The sequence below is a fragment of the Simochromis diagramma genome, unplaced genomic scaffold (assembly GCF_900408965.1).
Source record: "Simochromis diagramma unplaced genomic scaffold, fSimDia1.1 OVJJ01000305.1, whole genome shotgun sequence".
Lineage (NCBI taxonomy): Eukaryota > Metazoa > Chordata > Actinopteri > Cichliformes > Cichlidae > Simochromis > Simochromis diagramma.
The window spans coordinates 1,766,146-1,792,023 of record NW_024387169.1 but is presented as its reverse complement, the minus strand read 5'-3'; the positions used below and the strand labels follow the sequence as shown (position 1 = coordinate 1,792,023).

Genomic DNA, 25,878 nt, shown 5'->3' with positions numbered 1-25,878 from the left:
TGTTAAAGGATATATAATCAGATTAACTTCCCTGCAATGACAAGCAAGCTTTCAGTATTTGAATTCACGTAGGAGACCTTTTTACAGTAAGACTGCTCACCAAACATCTTATGGTAAATTATCCAGAAAGGGCCAGCATGTCTCAGGATACCACAAAAATACCGCAACACATGTATCCCAGGATCACATTCATCACCACAGGAATTCCTCTACTGACGTACAGCTACTTCTTTCATGTGGTGCTGTATCACAGGAATTCCAGTACGGCCGATGTTTGGTCTGTCTGTGTAAAGTCTGTTTGTATTTTTCGCTTCCAAACACAGAAATTGTGACCTGGCATAAAAATGATAAATGTAACATAATTTTTCTTTCATAAGAACAATGAAAATGACATCACGCTGCTGTTTGAGTCAAACTACTCATCAAAAGACTTCTAGAGCAATTTGAAGGTGGTTTACTGTAAGCTTGGACGTAGATCATGTTTGACACCAAATTTCAGCTCAGTAAAAACGAAACAACATAAACAGAAAATCAGTCACAGGCGCCACCTTTGCCAAAAACTGGCATTCATGCAGTCTCAGACCAAAGCGACTCTTTAATTTAAATTAAAAAAGTAATAGTAAGACCATAGCACTCAGTGGAATCCAGTGTTGCCATGATAAACAGGGTATTCATAAGAGCGTGCATCTGGTTTCACTTTTTGGGCTTTTAACCCTGCTGAACTTGTTACATCACCCGTAACACATCCAGATAAATATAGGGGAATAATACTGACTCAACTGTGAATTATCATCATAACAGAAGTTATTGCTGTACATCTCTTGTGGTTTTTGTGTTTATTGATGTGAGCCTGTGTCTAAAGCCTAAATTGGCTGGGAAATTACATGCTGTTAAGTATTTCTGCCTTTGTTTTTCTTCTCGTGTTCCCATTCTGGTGATGAGTTACCCGCTCAGAAATGTTAATTACTTATGTTTCATTTCCTGTGTTTCCTGATCACACACTATAGAGCTGCATTGAGGAGGTGATTCTCTCTCACACACCCTCCTGCTCCCAGACTGTAACAATATTCAATAAAGTTTGAGTCCAGCTCACACAAACGATTAAAAAAAGTGATTGATATTTTCTGGCACAATCCAGTTTAAAGTAGTTTCCATAGCAGCAAACGCAGCATGACTCTCACCCACCAACATCGCCGCTGGTTTTCTCTCTCAAGGTCAGCCCCAGCAGGAGTCAGGACTGCCAGTCATGTGCCAGACTTTCTGGAGGGGAAGGGTATTTCCATATGAGGCTCAGATGCCCATGAGCCAGCGTGTCTCATGAACAGAGGAGGGAGACTGCAGGGCCACAGGGTTCATTCCAGACAACAGCTGGGCATCACTCAGTGTCACAAAATACTCAGACAATGAATAAATATCCTACAGAGCTCTAATAGAAGCATATAGCCTGCCCATCGGTGGAAAGGATTCAACAAGTTAAGAATGACTCTCCCATCTTTTGCTTTTTTAAAAGCTACATTTGGATTTTTAGGGTTGTAGTTTCTCTGTCAGATCTTATTAAGAGAAGAAATGGTGTAAAATTAGGACTACATGAACCACCAGGTGCCACTGTGTGCGCTGAAATGTCTCCCTCTTCTGGCGAAGAGGCGTCATTCATCAACACCAGCCGCCCTGCCAAGGGCACAGTGGAGCCCCGCCTACTTTAATTTGATTGGGTGATACCGGTGTTCGACGAAGTTTATTGGATATCTGGTCGTCAATACGATGACGAATAAGGAAATTCAAGGAAGAGAGCACCGCCGGTGACAAACGTGGGTAAACTCCTGTGTGTTATCAGTCTCGTGTACTCGTTGTGTATCATTGTCATTTTTATCTCGATTTTTGGGGAAAACGGTCACGTGTTTCGTGTAAATTGGCGGCTTTCCCACGAGCACTGCGAGCTGTATTTTAGACAGCAAGCTAACATTAGCTGCAAATGTTAGCTCCTGTGTTAAGAGTGTCACAGCAGAGTCAGCTGTCAGCTTCAGAGTAGAGTTCATTAGTCCAGGTTTTCAGCTCCAGTTTCTCCTCCTAAGTCGTGGATTTACGTGACATTGGCCGTCACAGTGAACGTGTTTTCATAACGTGGAGAACGGCACATAACTGTGTGCGGGTGTTTTCATTTAGTTTTCTGCTCAAAGGCCACAAGGAGGCGCACAAGACACGGAGAAAAAAACTTGATGTGCACCTGCTCCCACAGGTTTTTGGAGAGTTTCTGTAGTTTTGTCTTTGTTCCACCAGCACAGTGGATTTTAAGAATTATAATATCACGGTGTGGTTGAAGTGCAGGATTTCAGCTTTAATTCAAGGACGTTTTATACATAGTCCCTCATTTTCAGAGGATCTAAAGTAAATGGACAAACTAAAAAAGGTTAAGGGTGAATATTAGTAGTTCAAAGTGCTGGAGGCTAGACATCATGGACATCACTAGGTGCTGTTTCCTGCTTGAGATGCTCTGCAGGCCTTTAGTGCAGCTGCCTTCAGCTGCTGCCTGTCTGTGAGCCGCTCTGCCTTTTAGTTTTGTATTCAGTGACTGATAAGCTGCTCTCCTGGGCTGAGCTCAAGTGACTGGCTTGCTGATTGTAGAATACCCCATTTCTTTGCCTTGAGAAACTTTGCAGTTTGCTTTGGGCTATTATCCACCTGTACTGTGGAGCTCTGTCTGATCCGCTCTGCAGCACCTGTCTGAATCTGAGCAGAGAGTATAGCCTTGAACACTGCACAGTTCATTCTGCTGCTTCTGTCAGCAGTCAGATCATCACAGAACAGTAACCTGTCATATATGCTCATCTCCCGTGTCTGACAGTTGATGTAGTATAAGCTGCTCTTTCCTTCTCCATCATTCTAGTAAAATTCAGTCTTTGTATCATCTGTCCAAAGAGTTTTCTTTTAGATTTTTTTTTTTTTTTTTTTTTTTTTGAAAAAGTCGAATCTGTTGTCTGTGTCTCCCCCCAGTTGGCTGTAGCTAAGGAGGTCCTTTAGGTCTGGCTGAGCTGGTCAGTGCATTAATTTTTTTTAGTTTTGTTGCTTTTTATTTTATTTTTTTGTTCTGTGATAGGTTTATGTGGGTTTTTTTTGCCTCCTTCACTTGTATCAACATCTTTTTGGACTTCATATTCAGAGTTCCAGTGGAAAAAGTACCAAATACAAGTTCAGTACTAGGACTCCTGGTCTTTTATCTGCTAAACATGCCACCAAACTGTAAAGAAACAGGTCTCACCTGGTCATGAAGCAGTTTATAAGTCCATGGTTCAGTTGAGCTGAGACTGTGTATAAAGATTTCTGTAATTCTTGAACATTTAAACTAAAGCTAAAAGTGTGCAGGTCAATCACATCTTGATTGTTTGATTTAAAATTCCCTGTGGTGTTGTAGGGAAGCATTAAAAAAATTTTTATTTATTTTTTGCTGTGTTTATTTTCACTTGTTTTAATTTGTTGCTTTTTTTACGTTTAGTTCTTATTTTATTTGTCCAGATTGGTCTTGACCCTATTAATATATTAGTTTTATCATATTTTATTGAGTTATTCACCATTCCACTTGTTGTTCCGCTAGTCGGTTGTTTTGTTTGTTTTTGTGTTTTTATTGTAGCTGCTGTAACAAAGGAATTTCTTATTAATACTGTGAAATTGTGTTTTTCTTTGCTGAGGAGGCTCATCAGTCACAGTTAGTCTCACAGCTTTCTGCCTTTGTTTCTCACAGCCTTCTCCCCAGTGATGGCTGCCTCGGGGAAGCTGGCGTCCTTCCGCCTGCCTCCCCTGCCGACTGTAGGTGAGCTCATAAAGCTGTACAACCTGCGAGCAGAGAAACAGCTGTCCCAGAACTTCCTGCTGGACCTGAGGCTCACAGGTTAGTCGTCCAGCATTTTATTTTCTTTCTTTCATTCATTCCTCCTTCTTCTTTTGCCCCGTCTGCAGTGTACCAAGACCCTTGAGGTCCTTCTCAGGGTACAGTAGCGTGTTACATGCACTTGATTGCACGGTGCTGCACCACCTTGTTTGAAGGCATCGAAACCGACAGGCTTTCTTTGTAGGTGAGGTTATGTAGATCTCCTGCTAATGCGAATGGACCAGCTCAGTTGCTGTAGCCCTTGAGAGCTGAGCCTTAACACAATTATCAGCGATGCAGTGCAGCTTTGATCTGCTCTCTCGTCCTTGGACAAGGTGACTGTTAGATTAATGCTTTTCATCTTCATCACACAGAGGAGAGCAGATATTGCAGCATCACACTCTATTAATCTCAATTTGGACGCCCGACTCTCTGATGAAAACATTTGATTGAAGAACATCTTATAATTTATAGGCTGCACGAATTGAGAATGTATCCCAGGAAATTACTATAAATGAATATTGAGTGCTCCCTCTCTGTATTCTCAGACAAAATAGTGCACCAGGCGGGCAGCTTGAGAGATGCCCACGTGTGTGAGGTGGGGCCGGGTCCCGGAGGCCTCACCCGTTCCATCCTCAATGCTGGGGCCGCAGACCTGCTTGTTGTGGAGAAAGACACACGCTTCATCCCCGGACTGAAGGTGAGCAGAACGGCCGGATCCAGGCTGGCTGAACGGGGTCACTCGGCACAAACGGCTCAAACGTCCTCACCTGCAGGAGCCGGCTCCCTCTCTTTGCAGCTGTGGCCGCTTGCAGAGTGACTGATGAGTCCTTTTATTCTTTTTAAAATGATTGTTACCTGTTTATTTTTTCCATTTGCACAGCTGTTGTCTGAGGCAGCACCGGGCAGGCTGAGGATCGTCCACGGTGACATACTCACCTACAGACTGGATCGAGGATTCCCAACAAATATCTCTAAGCCATGGGAGGGAGGTAAGAGGATGAGCGTACGTAAGCTGTTACGGCAATCAAACTGAGGGAAATACGTGTGACTAAAACGTGTGTGTGTGTGTGTGTGTGTGTGTCTTCACAGACCCTCCAAACCTTCACATCATAGGGAATCTCCCATTCAGCGTCTCAACCCCGCTGATCATCAAGTGGCTGGAAAACGTAGCGAACAGAACGGGGCCCTTCACGTTTGGACGCACCCGACTCACGCTCACTTTCCAGAAAGAGGTGGCAGAGGTGGGTGAACTCCACATGACCCACATAGACCCTGAATAAAGTCAAACACCCGTGTTTGCAGATTTCCTGAGCAATCGTTACTCTGTAGACATTTTTATTCATTTCATTCTTATTTTATTGTTGTGATTTAATATTGATTCCTTGATTCATAATTAAAAATACTTTTGCAGCTGAGATGAATAGATTTGGGATGGGCCTTTCATGATTCAGGCCAACAGGCTTTATTGATGTTTGCTTAATTCTTCTCTGTCTGTGATGCAAAAATCATCTTTAGGACATGTTTAATATGCTTCAGTAACTTGTTCTTTCCATCCAGAGGTTGACGGCCAGCACAGGCAGCAAACAGAGGAGTCGTCTTTCCATCATGGCTCAGTATCTCTGCACTGTCCACAACTGCTTCACCATCCCCGGACGGGCCTTCGTCCCCAAACCAGAGGTAGTGTTTAACTAATATTTGACTTTGTGACACTGAAAAAACCTCATCAGTGTGCTGCTGAAGTTTAATTACTTTAGAGCTGGAGAAAAAGGTTTTGGGTAGGCGTTTGGCAAAGCACATGGCATCTGATTCTTGACTTTGTTCCTCGTCCAGTTTCTGTACCAGCCGCTCGGATTAGGCTCTGCTTCAAACTGTAGTGGAATATTTTCGGTTTGTTTCAAGGTGCTGTTGAAGTTTGTGCTGATAGTTACGGTTTATTGGGAAAAGCTATAGCGAGCATTCAGATCCCCGCATGCACACCCTCGGGGGTGATGCTGGGAAAAGATTTCTTCTTTCAGAACAAAATGAGAGAAACAGTAAAGTATATAATAATAATGTTGATATTAATCTTCAATATCAGTGAACAAGTGACGTTCCAGCTTTCATGACGTCAGCGGGACCTCACGGTGCCACGCTCCGGTCAGACCCTCATCATGTCACCCTGGCTCATCCCTCCACTCTTTCTTCTTGCTTTAAGGCTTCATTAAGACTGTGTTGAATCAGTGTTGTCTCACTTCTGTCTTTGGACCCTTTTTTAGCTTGTAATGATGCCTGGTGGGTATTTGAGATGTGGCACGATCACACTGTGCCTTGTAATGAGGGCCTTGTTCTTTTTTAGGCCCAGTTTCTCTTTCTGCATCTTTCCACCCGTGTGCGAGCATCGGGGCCGAAAGCAAGATCGCGCGTTTCGTCTTCAGCTTCAGTGTTTAACGTAGGACCAGAGGTGATGCATTAAAAAAAGGATCAATGCTGGCTAATTATTTTAAATCGCACACATTCAAGTGTTTTAGAAAACTCAAGAGCTCGCTTGCATCTTTTGTACAAATGAAGCCATTTTTTTTTCTTTCCCAGAATTAAAGGATAGGTGTTAGGTGGATGTCAGAGATAGACTGCTGGTCCCTCGAAGATGTCCTGGCTCTTTAGGAGACCCACTGACAGTAAATATTTAATCTCCCGTGTGGAGTAAAATGCAGCCGAGTGAATGGGACCAGTGCTGATTGCTCATTCTCTTAGAAGAGATGGATTCCAATGATTATTTCATCGCACTCAGCTGCCTTTCTGTGCATTTGTTTCTCTAGAGCATTTTATTTTTGTGTGTATGTCAAAGTGGAGCTTAATGGGCTTTAGCAGGCTTTATCTTTTGATGTAATATGCTCATATGGTATGAATACATTTGAACAGGGGAAGCTTCATGCTACACATGCGTGCAGATGAATCCGCGCCTCCCACATGCCTACACGGGCCATCTATTCCTACTAAATGTTTTAATGGGCTCTTGGTCGAATTGGTGTCATTAGGAGAGATGATGGCTGTTTGATGAGCAGCCCTCCTGCTGCTGGTGTCCTATAAAAGACCAGGAACAAGAGCACGCAGAGTAGATGAAGTCTGTCGTAGTAGTATGTCATGTAGTATAATTCATAAAAAGCTCAGTGGCTCTGCTTTGTTTACTGGTGCACACCAGAGTAATTACGCAGAAAAGCATGAAGAGTAAAAATGTCCTTCCATGGTTTACAGGGCATCAGAGGCTGAGAGGAGCCGGACCGACTGAGGTTGTCACACACGGGAATATTGACAGATTTCCTGCTAAACAGAAGAAGTAACCGAGATATTGTAGATGTTGAATATACAGAAAGAAAAATGCTGCGTGCATAAATTGTTATGGTTGCTGTGCAGAGTGTTAGTACTGTACACTGCTCACAGTGCTCCTTATGAAGATGGCGATGGCTAAATACCCCCCTTTGTAGAGAGGAACTAATTATACTGGTGCTGTTAGACTGCCAAGTACCAAAGGTCTGTCTCTGTGTCTCTGTATCTTTCTTGCTTTCTTCACTTTGCGTGAGCCTTTTTGCAAACGTGTGTGCCAATCATTGTTGGGATTATTCTGCAGCGATGCTAATGCTTTGTACAGGACAGTAAAAGAAAAACTACACGGTAGCAGGTGCTGTGCACACATGGCAATTAGTGAAGTGTAAAAAAAACAAAACATGTGAAGTGGTTTAATACTGTGAGATCAAACAAAGCGAGTCCCAAAGAGCCGCTGAAAAAGCAGCGAACCTTTCCAAATAACCACGATGAGAAAATAGCATCACTTCAAGGCGAAGGGGGGAGGGGAGTGTGGGTTGATTGGCCGGCTGATTTGAACGTAGAGGAGGCCGAGTGTTGCAGGCTGATGGGATAATGAGAAAGGAAATGTTGAATCCATTTTACATCAGCGGCTGCGGGGGCCCGTATTGACGTGGGGTGGGCAGATAGGCTCTTATCCCCGCTGCTTAATTTGCCAGTCTTGTCCCTGTCGCCTCCGCTGTGTCACATTGAGTGACTGAGATTGTCCTTGAAGGGTTTCAAGAGTGGCGATTGGCTGCTTTGACGGTGTTCCCCCAGGCTCAGGGTGCCCTAGGTCCGTCCCACTGCAGATCACACCTGCCTCCTCTTCCTTATTAGTCGCTCTCCTCCTGTTAATTCTCACATAGATGGACAGACTGAGTGATGCTTGCATCGCTTCTGGGGTTCACAGCTATTCGCGTATCTGAAGGCTCCCTGAGAAAACCGAAATAGGAGCTGCCTTTCTGTTTTTGCTTTTGCCTTCATACACATCTCTAATTCATATTCTGGTCAGGGGTCAAGGGGTTTCTGAGTGCACGCTGACATCAAGCATCTGCATCCTCACTGCCTCCTTACGTGGAAAGGAGCTGATTTGAAAAGAGAAAAGAGTACACGTTGACTCGCTCATCTCTCTTCCCCTTTCCTCTCCCCCATCTGGGTACAATGTGATTAAAATCAACCTCTTTCCATCGCAGGCGGGTCTGTAAGTCGTGCAGTAGCTGCTCCGTCGCAAACAACCTGCTGTGCCCTCTGTAGAGCTCCTCGAGGGCTCCGCGTTGTGCTAACAACTCGGGTATTTGCTGAATAAGGTGAGAATGAAATTGAGGCATGGGGTAGGGCATAAGAGGAAATGGAATGAATAAAAGAAAATGAGCTGAGAAATAAGGGAATAAGGGTGGGTGATGACGCAAAAATGCAAGGAAATAATGGTGATGAAAACCAGAATAAATGGAAGCAGGGTTGGAGAGCAGATTATCGTCTGAATATGAGATTTGTTAAATGAAACAAAGCCCAGAGAGCACCAGAAGACAGATTCATGACAGAGATGGATCTGAGAGGAGAGCGAGGCGTACCTCCAAACAGATGGTTGTCTGGGCCGGTCATCAGCCCTGCTCTGAGTAATGGCCGTCACCCACCAACTAACCGAGCCTCACAGGAGGAGCGCCCTACAGATGTTCGCCTTGTACACAATAGTCCACCAAGAGCAGATGAGCAGAGGCTAAATTAAATTTGTTAATGCTGCATTGAACTTTGGTTGTAGCTGGCAGCAGTCGGAGAGCGATTGGACTTGAATTAAAGGTACTGTACATGTACTCCCCCACAGCTCCGAGTTTTGGAGATTTTTTCCTCATCTGTTGAATTAATTTTATCCTTTGAATTGAAACAGATGTTTCACTGGGGAGCATGACCCAGCTCGGACCACCGTGGTGATGAATATCTTCTCTGTGATGTAATGTGGCCTCGCTGCCCGTCTCTACAGCAAGAGTGAATCTCCTCAGAGGGGCTGTGCTGCTTTCTCACCTCCCGCCACACATCCTCCACTCTCACAATTCATCTAAGCCTATTCCTATCCCGTAAACGGGGTCAAACGCGGTATCAAGAGTATCAGGGAAAGTTATTTCAATGACTCGTGCCAGCCCAGAAAATGCCCGAAGGCTTGGTCTCAATACATCACGGACCCAAGGTAAAGAAATCTAAAAATACTCCCCTGCTTCTTCCTTCTCCTCTTCCTTCATTTCCGCTCACCTTAAAGAAAACGCCAAGGTTGGCAGAGCTAGCTTAAGAACATCTCCAGAGAGCCACTGCCTCCTCCTAACAAGTAACTGTGCCGAGTTTAGCAAATTCAGCTCTGTTTGGTTAGTGAGCACGCATCGGAGGGGGTGCGGGTGTTTTAAAAACCCGGCTATCCTCCAAGGAAAGAAAGTTCAGCTACAAATGAGAAAAATCGAATTACAATACATTTATCATGGGGGAAAAGCCTCACCGCGATGGGAGGCATCAATCTATAAGCTATTAAGCTGAAGGCTTACTTGAGTGTCCAATTTCAACATCGCACGCAGCGGTTTGTGACTTACTTTAAGGCTTTTTATGGCGACTGAAGGTGTGGGATGGATCCCAATTTTAAAGTTCCAGGTAAAGATTTACTGGCCATATTAACTAGTTTCACTGGTGATGTGATTAGTCCTCCTTTGCATTGATCTGAACATGAACAGCACCGTATCTTACTTCTCTTTCTTTCTTTCCTTGTTGCCTGTCTACAGTAATCGTCATTTTAGTCAGAAGAAATATAGATTATCTAAAAATACAAAAACCTTCAGCATCCTTGAAGCGTTTAGCCTCCCTCACCTTCAGCTTACCGAATCCTCCCGGGCACGCGTCGGTCTGCGCGCTCCAAAGCTAAAATATTAAAGGGCCTCCTTTGAACTGTCACAGTGTATTGTTTTCCTACAAGCTTCCCTTTTGTCATCTTCATAGCTTTTACTGCCTCTGTCAGCAATTTACCGAGCAGCCAAGGTCGTTGCCGTTATTCCCCGGCCTCGCATGTGCGCAGGGACTGGAGGAGAGCGACAAAGGAAGGTCATCCTCCCTCAGTGCTGATGAGCGCTTTATATTTCCAGTATGAACCTTCATGAGCATAACTGCTGTCCAAATCAGAGAGCAGCACTTTAAGGGTTGTGACACGTTGGTGCAATTTTAAGCAATGTGGATGTGAGCGATGGCATTTCCCTAACGTGCACAGAGTCTTTTGTTCATCTTATTACCATCCACGCCTCCTCCTCCTTTTGTTTCCTGTTTGGTGATCTCTGGAAAGACATTTTGCTGACCAGGAAGGTCAACAAAAAAATGTGAGCTCGGAGTTGAAAGAAAAGCGTGTGATTAACCCCTGCCTGCAACTGACAAGTGCTCACCTCCCCTCATTTAAAGCTCACACTCCAGATCTGTCATAGCAGCAACTCGGGGTGAAAGCCTTTGATGAAAAATGTAGGTTAAATACACAGAAGAGCAGATCTTATTAGCGTTCCCCCACGAGAGGAGTAGTTATTTGATCTGCACTCGTATTGCATAACCAAACGCAGGGAAAGAATGAGACGGGGAGAGAGAGAGGCTTTAATAATCCATGTTTGTTTCAGGAAAGCATATTCTCACTCACCCTCTGTTGATGAGACTCCAATCAGCTGTAATGAGAGCCCGGATTCTAATTTAATAACCACCCCATCTGAAGTGTATAGGCTAAATATGACACCAGCGTGAACGTGAGGGAACGTGCTGTGCAGGATTGTGATCTGAACCAAACTCCCATCAAGTCTGAGACATTTTCACAGCAACAGTTTGCATGTGTGGAACAATTTTGGCTTTAGTGTAAATAAGCTTCTTACAAATTTTTCAATTATTACTATTAATATTATAAATAAATGGCACTGTATAAATGAATACAGTGCCATGAAGAGTGAACTCTGTGCGATTTCTTAGTTTCTTTGCAGACTTCATCAAACACATTTTAATATTAGACAAAGATCACAGAGTTTGTTTGTTGTATGAAGGGGAAAAGCTATCCAAACCTAGCTGCTACGGTACCTTGTTAAATCATGAATTAACCACAGAAAGCTTCAGTTTCAGGCCTGATTATAGCCAAACCTGTTGAATAACATCAAATAGAACCTGTGAAGTGAATCAGGCTAAAAGAGAAACAAGTGAGAGACGAGGTCACTGCCATCTCTGTCTGGAAAGGGTTAAAGATCCATTTCTAAAGCTTTGAGATGCCAGTGAACCACAGTGAGAGGGATTATCCACATGTTATCCACAAACCTTGGAACAGAGCTGAACCTTCCCAGGAGTGACCGGCCTACCAAAGTTACTGAACGAGCGCATCGACGCCCCGTCCAGGATGGCAGAGAACAACCCCAAACAACACTTAAAAAACTGCAGGCCTCACTTCTCTCAGTCTGACTCACATTCGAATGGCTCAGAAACAACAAAATGAACGTTTTGGAGTGAAATAATCACAGTCTGGGTTCAAATGCAGTTAAGACGCTTTGGCGTGGCCTGAAACGTGAAGTTCATGCCGGAAAACCCTCCAGTGTGGCTGAATGCAAACAATTCTGCGAATTCCTCCACAGTCATGTGAAAGGCTCGTTGCTGGTTATCATTAAAGGTGGCACAACCAGTTATTAGGTTAAAGGGAAATTACGTTTTTAACATTTGTTTGATCTGAAACGTGTAAATGTGACAAATCTGCAACAAATTAAGAAATGAGAAACGGTAAATACCATTTCATAGCACTGATTAATTATTAAAGAACTGGGACAAAGAAGTGTGGTCTGCAGCGGAGGAGTAAACTAGTCCATTTTCAGTTAATCTGATTGATCAGTTGATCTAAGGATCCTTTTTTTTTTCTAGCAAAAATGTGATAAAATACCAAAAAGAGAGGCGGCAAAAAATGTTCTTCTTTCCACCAGTTGGCAGAAGAGTTTACATGTCGTTAAACTCGTCGCTTTGTGCCAGATAAAACCAGCCAACTCGGATAAGTCGTGTTCCCTTCAACTCCCAGAAGTGTCGTTATTGCTTCCTTCGTGTATTCGCTTATGTTATCACTAAGAAATAACTGGAGGAGATTGGGAGCAGCTTTATAAAACGCTTTCTTTAAGAGCCATTTTCAGAGAATCCTTTTTATTTTTTTTATTCTTGTTGTTGGACGCGCTGCTGTACTGGTGGGTGCTGCATACGAGCAGCCTGCCTTCCCTCCTGCACGCTGCGCAGCCTGTTCCATCCAGCAATCTGTACATTTGGCAGGAAGATGAATGCTATCGCCGTCCCCATCAGCCACACACATAAAAGCACACAACATCCAGCAGGCGCGCTGCTTTCACAAAATAGTTTTATTGGTAAAAAATAGAACTACTTGCACAAGCACATTGAGACAACTGTATCAGAACTTGTGAACTGTTTATCATCACAAATATGCTCTGGCAAAGTAAGAAGTGCTAAAGCATCCACAAAAATAAGCTGCAGTTATCAAAACCATAAATCAACGTCTTGGTACAGAGCTTAACTCTTTTTAGGACCTAGTCACTTTGCACTCTGGCCATTTATAAGCTAATGAAATCGCGTGCTGATGATCAAGCTGCACAGCCACAAAAAAGAGAAATTTTTAGCTAATTTTTTTCCCTGCATAATCATATCAGACCGAAAGACTTTCCCTTTTTTTCCAGAGTGCCAGTTGTGTGATGTACTTGTCCTGGTCCAGAGAGGTTGAATGCTCAGCCATTTGAACCGAACTGCTGTCAAATAACGTAAAGGTGCACTGACTAGTCTTCTTATAAAGAAGATATGATATGAGCGTGGTGTATCTTATACTGAACCAGTGTGAAGGACTCCCAATCCTTCAGTAGGAAACCTAAACGTATTAAAAATCTAGACGCTTGTGTACAGTTGTCACAGACCTGCAGTAAACTGGGAATTCCTGAAACAAGCGTTATTTACTTTTCACTCGTCTTCCTCCTGTTTCGTCTCGCTGTGCTTTGGGAAATGAGGAATAAAGAGGATTTAAAATAACCCTCGAAAGCCGCACCGGACTGTACACAAGCATCCAGCTGATTCGGACGAATCACAAATCCGTAAAACATTTGCTAATGTATAATTCATGTACAAACAAGTCGTTAAAAAAATAAACAAAAAGAACTTCAGATATTATTAAAACGTGTCATCATGAGACCATTTGGCACATTCTCAAAACACATAACGTGTCAGTATTACTTGATGACTTGGCACATTCTTTACTTTGTTTATTGCATTGGTAATGGTGCCTGGGCAGTGAGTCGTTGTCAGGAGGCCAGTTCCTTTGGGAGCAGTCTGAGCTGGGCAAGAGGGCTAAACCGGGGCGGGGCAAAAAAAACCAACCCTGCGGGGCCACCGGCAGCTCCCACAGCGAATCCCGTGGTGTGCCGGCAGCAGCCTGCAGGTGGCGAGCTGGGCTTAGCCATCTGCTCTCCCCCAGGAAGCTGCATTCTTATGAGAGAGAAGGAGAGAATGTGCAGTTCTATACATCACTGCCAAGGCCCGTCTCAAGCACAAAAACAATATTCCTCCCATCTTCTTACCTCAGAAAATAGAGCGCACGGTAACTGTGAAAGCGTAGCTGCAAAACTGACACGAGTGCGTGTGTGTGTGCGTCTCAGAAGGACATGCTTTCAACATGCATCAGTGTTCTCTTGTCAGGAATCATATCCTGACACAAGCAGGACGGGGAGATGGAGTAAAAAAAGACGAGGGCGACTGGTAGGTAAACGAGGACAGTCTGGTGGATGAAATTTAAGACACTGAGACCCTTCTGCAGGTGCAGGCTGGTAGTGTATGCGCATTGCTGACGTACTTGAAAAACAAGTCGCATATGGAGAATGACTCAAATCATTTTTAGCCTCTTGCCACACGACTACCCAGTTGGCTGTGACTCAGGAATCCTCCTCTTATCTGCTTTGTTTTTTCCTCTGTGCCACTGCACCATTAAACATCTGTTCATCCATGTGAGACCGCCTGCACGGCATAGACACCATATAGGGGTGTGTTACAAAGAATAGCCATTTTCCAGCCCCCCCCCCCCCCCGACCAGGGCTTCTGCTTCATGTCACTGGTTAATAAAGGGGATTAGTGAAAGTAGTGTGAGCAGAGGCTCTGATGAAAGCTTATGGCATGCCATGGCAAGAGAAAAAGATGCCCCCTACCCACCCGCCCACCCAAATTAAAACAACTTGACTGATTGACACGCACATACCCCCAGACAATGCTTGAATTCGGTTTCCATGGCAGTGTGGAGGTGGATGACAGGAGAGAAAAGCACATGCAAAAAGCCGGCGTGTCGGAGTGTTTACTGCATACGAGAAGACGCACAAGCGCATGTGTAAATGTGTGGGCGTGATCGTCTGGGATGGATCGAGATGGGTAGCTGCTACTTACAGGCAGACTGTTTTTGTTTGGATGGAAATATGAGATGGTCCACTCTGCTGCTGAAGTATTGGATCACGCTCTGTTCAATTTCTCTCCATCTCTCTCATATTTCCACCTGCAGAGAGAGACGCAGGCATCTGTTTGCCTGCATTTTCTCTCTTAAATCCAGCCCAGCAGCCCACATCTACTCCTCCTGACAGTCCTCTTTGAACAGTTACAGCAGGGTAATGTTTCTACAGCTTTTCAGGCACAGGCATTGTGTGGCTATGTCTCAGTCTTCTACCAGGCATTCCGCTGTATTTGTACACAGGCTCCACACAGCATGCTTTAGAGGCAAAATATCAACGTCATTCTAGTAGCTAACAAAAATATGCCCATTTATTTCATTAGTCAATTCCATGTTGCATTCTAGTGGACAAGCATAGGATAAACTACAATGGCTTGCTATGTGAGGGTTTCCACCTACTGCTCTTGGGCTTTATATTGCCTGTTTTATCAAATGAGAGGAAGGACTGAACGATTGTAAATAGCAGCTAAATAATCGTATGTTTTTTTTCCTTCAATTTAAACCTTTGGCGAGGAAAAAAAAAACTCCACTCAAGGCTTCCTTATTTGCTTAATTCATTCCGCAGGGAACTCTGTGTGATTTACTGATGAAGGATGTCTGCGTTTGGTTGGCAGCTTCCGTCAGTTCTGCAGCACCTTATCCTGGTATCCTGGCTCCTTGCACATTCACGCCGTTTGTTCCAAGGCGCTGCTCAGGGAATACCTCCACTGCTTGTGCTTGCAAAACAGAAAAAAGAAGATGGAGCAGAAGGAAAAATGTGATTTCAAAGTTGTTGCTCTCCTCTCTTTTTTTTTTTTTTTTTTTTTTTCCTCCAACTCCATCCTTGAGTAGATCCTAGTGCGTAGCCGTGATGTTTCCCCTCGGGCTCGTCTCCCTTTGGCGTGCACAGCACTGCGTTATTACACGTAGTCCTGCAGGCTGTAGCCCGTCTTATTGTCTAATGGGGAGAGAGAGCAGTACTGGTGCTGGAGCTCCTGCTGCTGCTGGAGCAGCTGTTGTTGCTGCTGCTGGAGAAGCAATTTGTCAGGGGGGGGGCAGCAGGACCAGATCCTGGGGTCCGTGTCTCTTTCCCGAGCAGGACATACAGAAAATGGACCCCCCCACAAAGAGGAAACCTGCGGAAACAAAGGCAACGTACACGGCACCTCCAGGCTCAAACTTATTGCTCTCGGGAACGCTGGAATCCAGGAAGTTGGTGATGACCTCGTTGGTAAACCAAGACGCAGGCACCAGACACAGAAAGCCTGCAGCGACGAAGCAGCCGCCGCTGGCGATGGCGGCGTGTCGCTTGGAGCGCCGTCCACCTCCCCAGCGCGTGCATTTTAGTCCCAGGGAGGCGAGGCAAAGGCCCATGGCAGCCAGTACGCAGCACAGCACCATAGTGGTGCGAGCAGTCTGCAAGTATGCAGGGTAGTGAAAGCACTGAATACTTAAGTGTGCAACTAAACATGCCTGTGCTGTACCATGTGCAGTCCATCCACAGTCCCTGCATCTGGGAGATAGCTGTGATGATGTTGGAGCCCACATCTGCGCTCACCTTCCAGTTAGGCAGCAGAGTGGCCACCATGGCGCCCATGATGCCCAGCAGAGCTAGGACGAATCCAAATATCTGCATGCCCGTGGATGCCATGCTGCTTTTCAAGTCGACGCCGCTGCCGCCTCAGCCGTTGTCCTCTCCGGGCAGCATTCACCCCGCTCCGGCACCGCTGCTCGTGGACCCCCGCCGCCTCCCTCCCCTCCTTTGGTGGTGCACCAGCTGCCAGTCAGAATCCCCCAGTTCCCCGGCTCCTCAGCTGCAGCTCCACTGGGCTGGAGGAGAGAGACGGAAATGAGAAATTCACATCTCATTCACCTCACACAAGCGCAGACTTTTTTTTCTTTTTTTTGGCTGGAAACAAAGGACAGCATCAAGCACTGGCGCTAAGAGCTGGCTCAGGCTCACTGTAGGTAAGCAAAACACCGCCGGTCGTTGTGCATGTGTGCTCTACTCCTCTGCTTTTACAGAGCCACTGTCTGTGAGGAAGATGAGTTTGTGTTTGAGGTATTTGCCATGCTCAGTAGTCACAGTATGTGGACTCTGAGCTGCAGTGCCTTCACTCCACTCACGCAGTCGACTGTATTTTCTACCACTTTGATTTCAGCGCTGTTTACCGAACAAACTGAGACTAGCCTTTAAAGACTTGCACAGCCCCATCTAAAGCTGGAACACGAGTTATTATTTACTCAGTCGCAGAAATAAACTTTGAAAATGAAGCTTTTTTTTCCCCTATATTACTATTTTTTTTTTCTTCACATTTTTTTAGTCGGACCTCCTGACATAACGGTTTTTCTCATTCACGGCTCGTTCCAGCTTGTAATGAACAGTAAACGCGGGCCACTTGTTTCCGTTTTGTTTCCCGGTCCAGTCTGAAAGAAAGCAGCGCTGTGGGAATGATCTCTTACCCCGGCTGGTGCAGAGCTGGCGCGTCACGGTGTTCGCAGTGATTCCGGTAAACACGGCAGGCTTCTGAGGGGGCGAGGAGCACGATTCATCCCGGACCGCGGAGCCGTTCGAGCCATCCATTTCCTTAGCAACAGAGCGGAGAGACCACACAGGCTCGGCCGGAGCCCGGAGGAATAACCGGAGCTCTCTCGCTCTCGCTCTCTCTCTCGCGCGCGCGCTCTCTCTCTTTGTGAGTCGCTCCTTGCCGGTTTGTGTGTCTGCGCGTGCGTGGGCTCGCGCGCTGGAGCAGAGCGGTCTCTGCCTCCCAACTTCAAAGAGGGCTCAAACCTCACAGCTCCGCGCCGCTAATGTATTACCGACACCTCCTCCACCTCCGAGCAGCCAGAACAGGACCGGAACTACTTCTGCCGTTTCACTCGAACCGAACTCCTTTAATTACTGATTTCGCGTCATTTTCACTATTTTATCATTAATTTCACTAAACAATTACGTGACTAGTCATATATATTTAAGTTATAGGTTATTTAAGTTATAAGTTATAGGTTTTATGTCTTAGGTTTATATACAAAAAATGACTTTTGTCCCCTAGAGAGAGCTTCAGTGAAATAAAACTGTCCAAACATCAGATTTTATCTGGTTATTTATTTATACATTATTTTTGTGAATTTGTTTTTGTGTTAATATTTGAGAACTGATTACAGTAGTGCATGTTGTTACAGAGTGCTATTTGTTTTTTATTTTACAAAAGGGTCATATTGGCATATAAAGAGTTTATGAAACAATAACAGGGAGAAAAATCCTTGTGCTATGCAGTATAGACTGCCCGGGGCTTTAAAAGCGCCTTGTTTGACAGAAACCTGTACATTTCCCGTTGTTTCTGGCTGTATAATAAGCATATTTTTGTGTCGTGCAGGATTAATTTAAAGACCAAAAAAAAGACCAGTTACAAAAAAATTGTGGCTCGTTTCTAAAGCATTTTTTAAAAGATACCAAAAATCCCCCCCATGATGGGGAAAAATGCTGCTAACTAACAAAATAAAATGATATTCATCCCATTGTTGCACTGAGCTTCCTAGTTAATCATAATTCAGTGCTGCTGTTGTTAAAATGTATGCCTAAGTAATGGCTGAGAGGGCTAGATAAGATTTCCAATCATAGCCTGACGGTACCATGGGGAAGGGTACTCTAATTAAGGCAGAAGAAATAGCTGCTATGATTGTGGCCAGATGAGCTGGTCAGGCTTTGGTATTGTGAGGCTTTGTTTTTCTAGGTCCAGAGGCCAGAGGAGCATGTGTATCCCGCCATGCCAAAACTGACCCTCCCCAGAGCATCATCTTCATCAGCATCAGTCAGCAGGATGCTAAAATTCACAGCTGCTCCCCTGTCTTTGCCCGTCTTTCCTCCCTTCCCTGTAGAGGACATAGAACAACAGGGGGAGTGGCTAGAACGGCCTTGATTCATGAATGACAAAGAGGACAAAAGAGCAAGAGAGGAAGAAAATCAGGCAGGGTTTAATAGAGCCGATATCCTGATATCCTTGTAAATGCAGATGTGCGTTGCTCTTATTTTGCTGCAAAGGCACAAAAACGTCCGGCTGTGGGAAATAGTTTTGCCAGTCTCCCAACTGCAGTACAGGTCAGGTATTGGAGACGGTGGTCATTACGTGGAGATGGTTTGGTAGCAATTGATTTGTTTAGCTATTGATCCGGTTGTTTATTTCTACCCAGCCTCCACTGTTTTTCCTGTAAACTACCCCTCAGAGACCCTTGTCTTAAAATGAGATGTGGGGATGGTGCACACAACATTAGCTCCAGTGTGGTGATGCCGGTGTCGACCTTTGGCGCTACATTCTCAGAATTCCTTGTGGGACGCACCTGCAGCGAGATGAGAGATTTTCCAGTTTTCTACAGGCACACTGCAGTATGGTGTGTGTGACCTGTCTCCTGGTAACTGATGAGATCTTAAGTGCTGATGCTGCTGTTATTCGCTTAGAAGCAAGATAAATAAATAAATGCATTATAGAGGGAATGGATGTAAGGGGTGCAGATGTGACGCTGTGATGTGTGAAGATTTTGTGGGCTATTATAAGCGTGGTCCCTTTTTATTTTATCACCTTACAGCAGAGCTCTCCAGCGTTTCTGCAGCGTAGCTGTGAGGCGCTGCCGGCCCAGCCGTGCTCCTTTTTGCCCGCGCGAGGTGCTTTTATCGTTCACTTTACGTTTTTTCCCCGTTTTATGTCCGCTCTTGCGTAATTGGTTTTCAGGCTCATCGCCTTGCAACAGCGATTTGTTCACAGTTCCGATGCAAGGTGTCTTGCGATAGCTGTGATGTTGCTGTCACTGCAATCTTGTTGCAGAGCAGGGCCCAAGTCTAGTTTCACCCTACATAATATGTGCAAACCCGTCTCAGACAAAACACTTCTGACATTTTGTAAAATTACCAGCATATTAAAGACTCTCTTCGGGCTACACCGTGAAGCAAGTGGCCGAGCCTGGACTGACGTGTGTGAGGCTTTTAGTGTCCCGTCAGAACTTCTTTTCTCATGCTATCATCATTTACTGGCACAGTAAATTTCACATTTTTGGGCAAAGTTCAAGCTTTTCTATGACGAAAGTTTCTCTCCAAGGAGCTGATCTTGTCAGAGGCTAGGCTGGAGTGTCTCGAATGTCCTGTGTGCATGCCAAGGGCCAATTTCATGGGAAGTATGCTGGGCTGCCTGCACAGGAAGCCCTAAGCCCTTCCTTCTTAAACCCCTCAAGCAATATCAGCCTGGTATATTCAGTGGCATTGACTGCTGCCTTCTCCTCTCCGAGAGGCTGTCTGCCTCCTCTGATGTAATGGAGGTTGTCTTCCCAAGGTATTGTCATGATTAATGCAGCTCTTCCCTCTTCGGTTGCAGGATCTCCGTGAGCTTTTGTCTCGTGTATTCCCTGGCTGTATATAGCTTTCTTCCATCCCCCAGCTCTTTCTCCAAACCTGCCATTATGTAAGTGTCAGAGGTTCAGGTAGTGTAGTGGCTAGAGCCCGAGGGCCCTTGCCATCTCATCTTGGTTACGCTTAGAGGGACATGACAAATTACTGCTCACACGCAATTGGGTAAAGTCACCAAGAAAGACACATCGGAGATGGAAATGGGGGGGGAAAGGAGAGCAAGAGAAGGAAGCTGTAAAGAGTAATAGTGCTGCTTTTGGAAGGTCAAACACATGAAATATAGTAAAGTGCAAATCTTTTCATGCAGATGTCTGATTATTGGGTCAGAAAAAGGTCTGAAGTTGAGGACGAAAGCAGACGTGACTGTTCAGAACGCTCGAACTGAATCGCTGTACGCTTCATAAAAGGCGCCATTGTTGATTAATCTGATTATTTGGATTGCCATAATTGGAATAAGAAGCAGGTTCAGAGTTGTTGTAAATGTTTGAAGTCATTGTTTCCCAAATGTAATCAAGTTATCTGAATTAAGTGAGTCAGAGCGAGAGAAATGTTCATGAGCTGGACTCTAGATCCTTACATAACAGCTCAAATTGGGCTAATGAGTCGCTTGTTTATTTTTCTTCTTCTCCTAAAAAAAATGACTCCCACAGTCTGGCCAGCCTGTGTGCTCAGCACAGGTGATCCCCACTGCTACCTTTGTACAGCACAGGGTGAGGGATAATGGGCTCAGAGGGGGTCGGTAAGTCTGGGATCTGCGAGGCCTTGCAGGAGCTTCACAGAGAGCATTGAAGGCATGTTCACAGCGCCTCGGCACAGGAGCCAGGTGACGGCACGTGATTTAAGATGGCGTTTCCTTGCATGTTGGGGTTATCGAGGGGAGGGATTAATGGCAGGGAGTGGGATATATTACAGTGGTGCTACCTAGTGAAGTCATGTAGCAAGGCCACACATAAATCAAACGGGCAAAGTGACTTGGACAAGCTGATGGCTGAAATGCTGCTGCCTGTATAGTCCCAGTATCGACTTTTCCCTTGCTCCTCTCTTAAATCATGAAGTGCGGAATATAAATGGCCTAATTATTCCAGCAGAGAGTGAAATTAAAGACATTCCTTTTTATTGCTTCTTCCTAGCAGATGGTGGTCTGATCTAGCGTCACCAAAGCACCCATACAAGTGTTTTTCCAAATTCCAGATACAAAGTCCTGACTGAATTTCTGTCAACACGACAGGTGGAGACGGCGCCTTTCATGACGCAGACAAAATACCGCAGCCCCGCCGCTGGGTGCCCGGGACGGCTCGTGGCCTTTGATTGTAAAATATTCTCTGTGTAAATGATAAACTCATTTTGAAGAAGATTAATTGTTTATACCCACGACATCCTTTGTCCCTGCTCCTTATGCTGCATCCAGTTTGAAGCATTCCCGTACTGTTATAGCGCACAGCCTTCAGGGCTGGTGAGACAAAGAGTCTCCACTGCTGCTGTCCCATTAAAAGCCTCTTTGGCAGGATGCTCAGCAGCAACCAGGCATCTCTGGACTACACAGGGATCTATAGATCTGATATGAGAGAGAGCTGTGGTTTACAAGCGCTCCTGAACGCTACATCTGTTTTTAAAGAAAAAAAACAACTCTAAACGGCTTAATTAAAATCCTTTGGTACCCTTGGACCACTTTAGCTTTCTTCCCCTAATTATCAACACCAGCCGCGACTCCCGGACAGCACGAAGCAGCTGAGAAGGAGAGTGAATCACACAATCCAGAGACACAAGCCGCACGGGTGCACGAGGAGCTCCGCGGGGCACGTCGTCACCACAGGAAGACTTTGAACGGAGTTGAATTAGATGTCATTTTATTTTACCCCCGTTAAGCGTGAGAAGGGGGCGCTTATCCTTAGGGGATGTGTGGTTCACATGTTTGTATTGCCTCGAATCTTTAAATTAACATTGCCAGTCATGCACCAGCACACTTTGCTCCTTTTGCAGCTTTTGCCATCTCTGCGGTTCCTCCCAGCGTATACCTGAATAAAAAGTCATGTGAAATTACAGATAAAAGCACTTAAGGACTACGAAATGTGTTATTATTAAAAATGGCACTCTGGATGTGTGTCTATGTAGCTCCCCTTTTCGATGTGCTCGAGCAGTCCCACTCAGTGCTCCCTCCTGAGGGAAGTAAGGCTATTACCGACTATGGAAAGACTGACAGGCAGCTGTTGTGCTCTGCTGCCCGTGGTCTGCCTGAGCTTTAGGTCCCCACGCAGTGCAGTATCACCCTGATTGTGCAGTATCTCCTTTAACTATAACTTACAGAACTGGCAGCATCATGTGAAATGTGCTTGAACAACGATGTCCTTCTTTGCGCTGCTAAAGCAAAGATCTGGAGATTCAGAAATAGTCTTTTTAATGTATTTTGGTTCTTTTGATCTCATCATGACATTGAGGAGATAAAGAGAGTTAGAGGATGCTTTACAGGAGAACAAGTGAAGTGCTAGAATAGAACGTGTGTACGTATAGGTGCTTGAAAGTAAAAGATCTGAGAGTGAGAAAGATGCACTCTGCTGGCTCTGACGCGATTACTTCATCAGTGTGTCATGTTAGCTTAGAGCTGACACAGGAAGGATCAGGAGGAGGCTGCCAGAGTGGAACTGGAGCCGAGAGTCCCACCACCAGTCCTTAACTGGGGTTCGCTTCAGGTTCCCGAACGGGGGGTACCTAAAGGGGGTTTGTGGTAACACTGTAAAGACTTCAGCTGACGTGAAAATAAAAAAGTGCGTCCCTGGTCTCTCCGTGGGCAGCTCTGGATCACCTCCAGTATAGCTGGTCCTGCTTTCTCCTGCATCTGCGGTGTGCTGGGAGGTTCCAGATTTATGGATTTTATAGATATTATTTATTATGTTTGTGGTTTTCAGATATTTTGCTACAAGTAACAAAAATAAATTAATAGTCAGATGTATTACGGTGTAACACATGGCCTTATTCGTTTATTAGGGACTATGGGGCTGGTGTTGATTTAACCTGATTGGCTTCTAAGGTTTTAAACTGTTGCTGTAGTTTCTCCTGAAACGCTCGTGGGACCATTTGTCCAAATGTGACCTTCAAAAACAAAAACATTTCCAAAATATCTCCACCTGCCTGGGCTCCACTGAACCCTGGAGTACTTTTCTGGGACTTTCTTAAGTGAGCTGAAAGCAGGTATATGCGATTTAGTTCCCGCTGAATCATCCATGGCTGCCTGCATCGCTGCATCTATATATGGTCGGTCCTCAGCGGAAATGTTAGAGGCAGATAGTGGGATAAAGAGATGCGCTCTACGGTGAGTCAGGCTTGCAGGTATTAAGGAACTCGGTGGTGATGCAACAACAGAGACTCAGTTTCTATGGTCCATTGCACAGGTGTTACTGTGGCAACTGGAACTAGCTCGCCAACCAGCCGTGCTGCGTCATCTTATTTTCTCCCTTCCCTCCTTCTTTTATCCCGGCGTGTTGAGCCCTTTCCCTCTTTCGCTCTCTTTGTCCAGCTTTGTATCTCTCGTGCCATTTGTCAGGAAAGCTTGTTTTTTTTTTGGCACACTTGACATTCCCCTTCTGATCACACCTGACTGCTCTTTTTTTGCCACTTTCTTTCACCACATTCCCATGAGCACACTCTCTGCAGTCTAGTTTTAAGGTCTGTGCTAACCCCCCCCCTGTCTGGATTTCCTCTCGCTGTAGGTTGACGTGGGAGTAGTTCACTTCACCCCCTTGGTTCAGCCCCAGATCCAGCAGCCCTTTCAGCTGGTGGAGAAAGTCGTCAGGAACGTTTTCCAATTCCGTAGGAAGCACTGCCATAAAGGAGTCGAGTAAGTACACATTAACCTAATGAAGCTTGTAGGGCCTCGATCCACTCTTTCCCTCTTTTTACTTTTTAATCCATGCGTCATTCACATCAGTTATTCTCTCTCTACATTTTTCATGTCTGACGGCAACGTCTTCATCTCATCGTTAATTAGAGTGGCTTTATATTTTTTTTATATTCACCATTCAGACAGCTTTTGAGTGTTTCTCTAACCAAATCTGAACATTCGAGTAACTTCAGAGCAGCTAGTAACAAAGCCAGACACCCACATGCGTGTGCCCATCGCCCCCGTGCCTGTTAGGGAAGTGTATGTAGGCCCGGATAACAAAAGAGCGCTGGCTGTTTGAAAGAGAGCAGCAATTATGAGTCACTGAGGTAGCATAGGAAAACGAGGAAGCATATTTTATGTAACTGCCGTGGGTCGGTGGCAGCAGCACCAAACTGGGGAGGCGGCACCAGCACTCGAGCACCTAAAAAGCATCTGCAGATTGTGTGGAGCTGGCTGTCGCTCGCTAACCTGCAGCGAACGAGTCCGCAGGAACATCTGAGGCAGGGACAGCTTTCAGGGTGGGAGACGGCAAAATAAATAAAAATTAGCAATTGAAATCACAGCTGCTCTGTTTCTGATTTAGAAACTTTGTGTGAGTTTAATGGCAGCCCTGGACTATGCAGTGTGGCTGTGGAGTAAATTAACAATTCATGAGGACTTTGTGTGATTTCAATTAACTTCACCGATCTGAAATAATTGCTGAGGGATAATTTCTTTCTGTTTGAACTTTCTGATGCCATTAAACTTGCATGATCGTTAAGATATCAAAGCAGACTAAGCGCAGGAATCTGTACTCTCGTGTTGTCGCTTTTTCCCCGCAGGAAGTTGTTCCCTGAGGCGCGTCGTGTTGAGCTGACACAGGAGATGATGCAGAAGGCCGACGTGGACCCCATCCTGCGCCCCACAGAACTCACCATAACCCAGTTCAGGGCGTTAGCGGATGCCTACGCTCGTCTCTGCGCTCACGAGCCCGCTCTTCTCACCTACGAGTTCAGAGAGGAGCTCAGGCTGAAGCACGTTGCCAGAAAAAGCAACACGGCATCATCGCCTACACTTACGGACGCACCGAGCAGCGTGGCAGAGAGTCCTCTGCAAAGCCGCTGAAAAAATAAAAAGCATGGACACCAAGAGAAGGGGACTAATAGCTTCTGTTAGCACAGGGAGACAACAGTCTGCTCTTAGCTGTGACATTTCCACCTGGCATAACCATGCATTTTTAAAGCATTTCCCCTGCACACACACGGCAATTTGGTATACAGGAAATGCTGGGACTCACACACAGGATCCACACAGGCTTTGGCTCAGCCCCTTAACCATTTCCTGGGATCCAACAGCTACCAGCAAGTCATGTGTTTTAGGGAGGATGAAGAAAGGCGGCTAGTTCGTTCCCCACAGAAGCTTTTTAAGAGAAAGCATCTCTTTATGTCCCAGTTCTTACTTCTTATCCATCTCACATAACACCTCATCCTGTGGGACTGAAAGAAACAGAGTGTTTTCAGGGTGATTTAGACAAGGAGAACATGGCAGCTCCATATTCAGGCCACTTTTATTCCTTCCAGTGTGTATTGCTCAGTCTCTGGGGAGACGGCGCTTTAAGGGACAAAGAGTGCTGTGAATTTGTCAGCTCGAGAGAGACTCGTCATGCAAAAGAAAGATGGCTGCAATTAAAATATTTTTTGTTCAAAACTTTTTGTGTTGCGTTCTGTGGGCTAATGTTTGGGTAAGATGTGTTTGTAGTATAACTGCAAAATGAGGCAAAATAATAAAATCTTACAAGTGACTGTTGTTTGTTTAATCAGAAGTATGAATAAATAGCAGCGTGTGCAGTGTTTCTCGGTGAAAGCATTGTAGTTTTAAATATTCCTCTATGAGCAGACTGTCACCAGCAGAACATGGCAGCGCTGCTTCCTGCCAGTATGGCAGATGGCGTGCTA

At 45.2% G+C, this 25,878-nt stretch overlaps 2 protein-coding genes across 5 annotated transcripts; one reads left to right on the top strand and one right to left on the bottom strand.

Moving 5' to 3' along the window:
* The first annotated feature begins 1,747 nt into the window (after positions 1-1,747).
* tfb1m (transcription factor B1, mitochondrial) lies at positions 1,748-25,729 on the top strand. 4 transcript variants are annotated; one of them, XM_040049060.1, is made up of 9 exons: positions 1,748-1,808; positions 3,737-3,883; positions 4,411-4,562; positions 4,746-4,854; positions 4,955-5,106; positions 5,423-5,542; positions 23,772-23,899; positions 24,766-25,013; positions 25,318-25,729. In XM_040049060.1, the coding sequence occupies exons 2-9, from the start codon at positions 3,751-3,753 to the stop codon at positions 25,323-25,325; spliced, it is 1,050 nt and encodes a 349-aa protein (XP_039904994.1). In that variant the 5' UTR covers positions 1,748-1,808; positions 3,737-3,750; the 3' UTR covers positions 25,326-25,729. The 4 variants fall into 4 exon arrangements, with proteins under 4 accessions (XP_039904994.1, XP_039904991.1, XP_039904992.1 ...); XM_040049057.1 differs by having other exon boundaries at positions 24,766-25,729; XM_040049058.1 differs by having other exon boundaries at positions 1,795-1,822; positions 24,766-25,729.
* On the bottom strand, positions 12,356-17,437 carry LOC120744564 (claudin-20). The gene is given in 4 exon segments (XM_040049061.1): positions 12,356-15,727; positions 15,729-16,103; positions 16,105-16,502; positions 17,136-17,437. Coding segments are annotated over 3 exon segments (729 nt in total). The 5' UTR covers positions 16,324-16,502; positions 17,136-17,437; the 3' UTR covers positions 12,356-15,592.
* Positions 25,730-25,878: the final 149 nt, after the last annotated feature.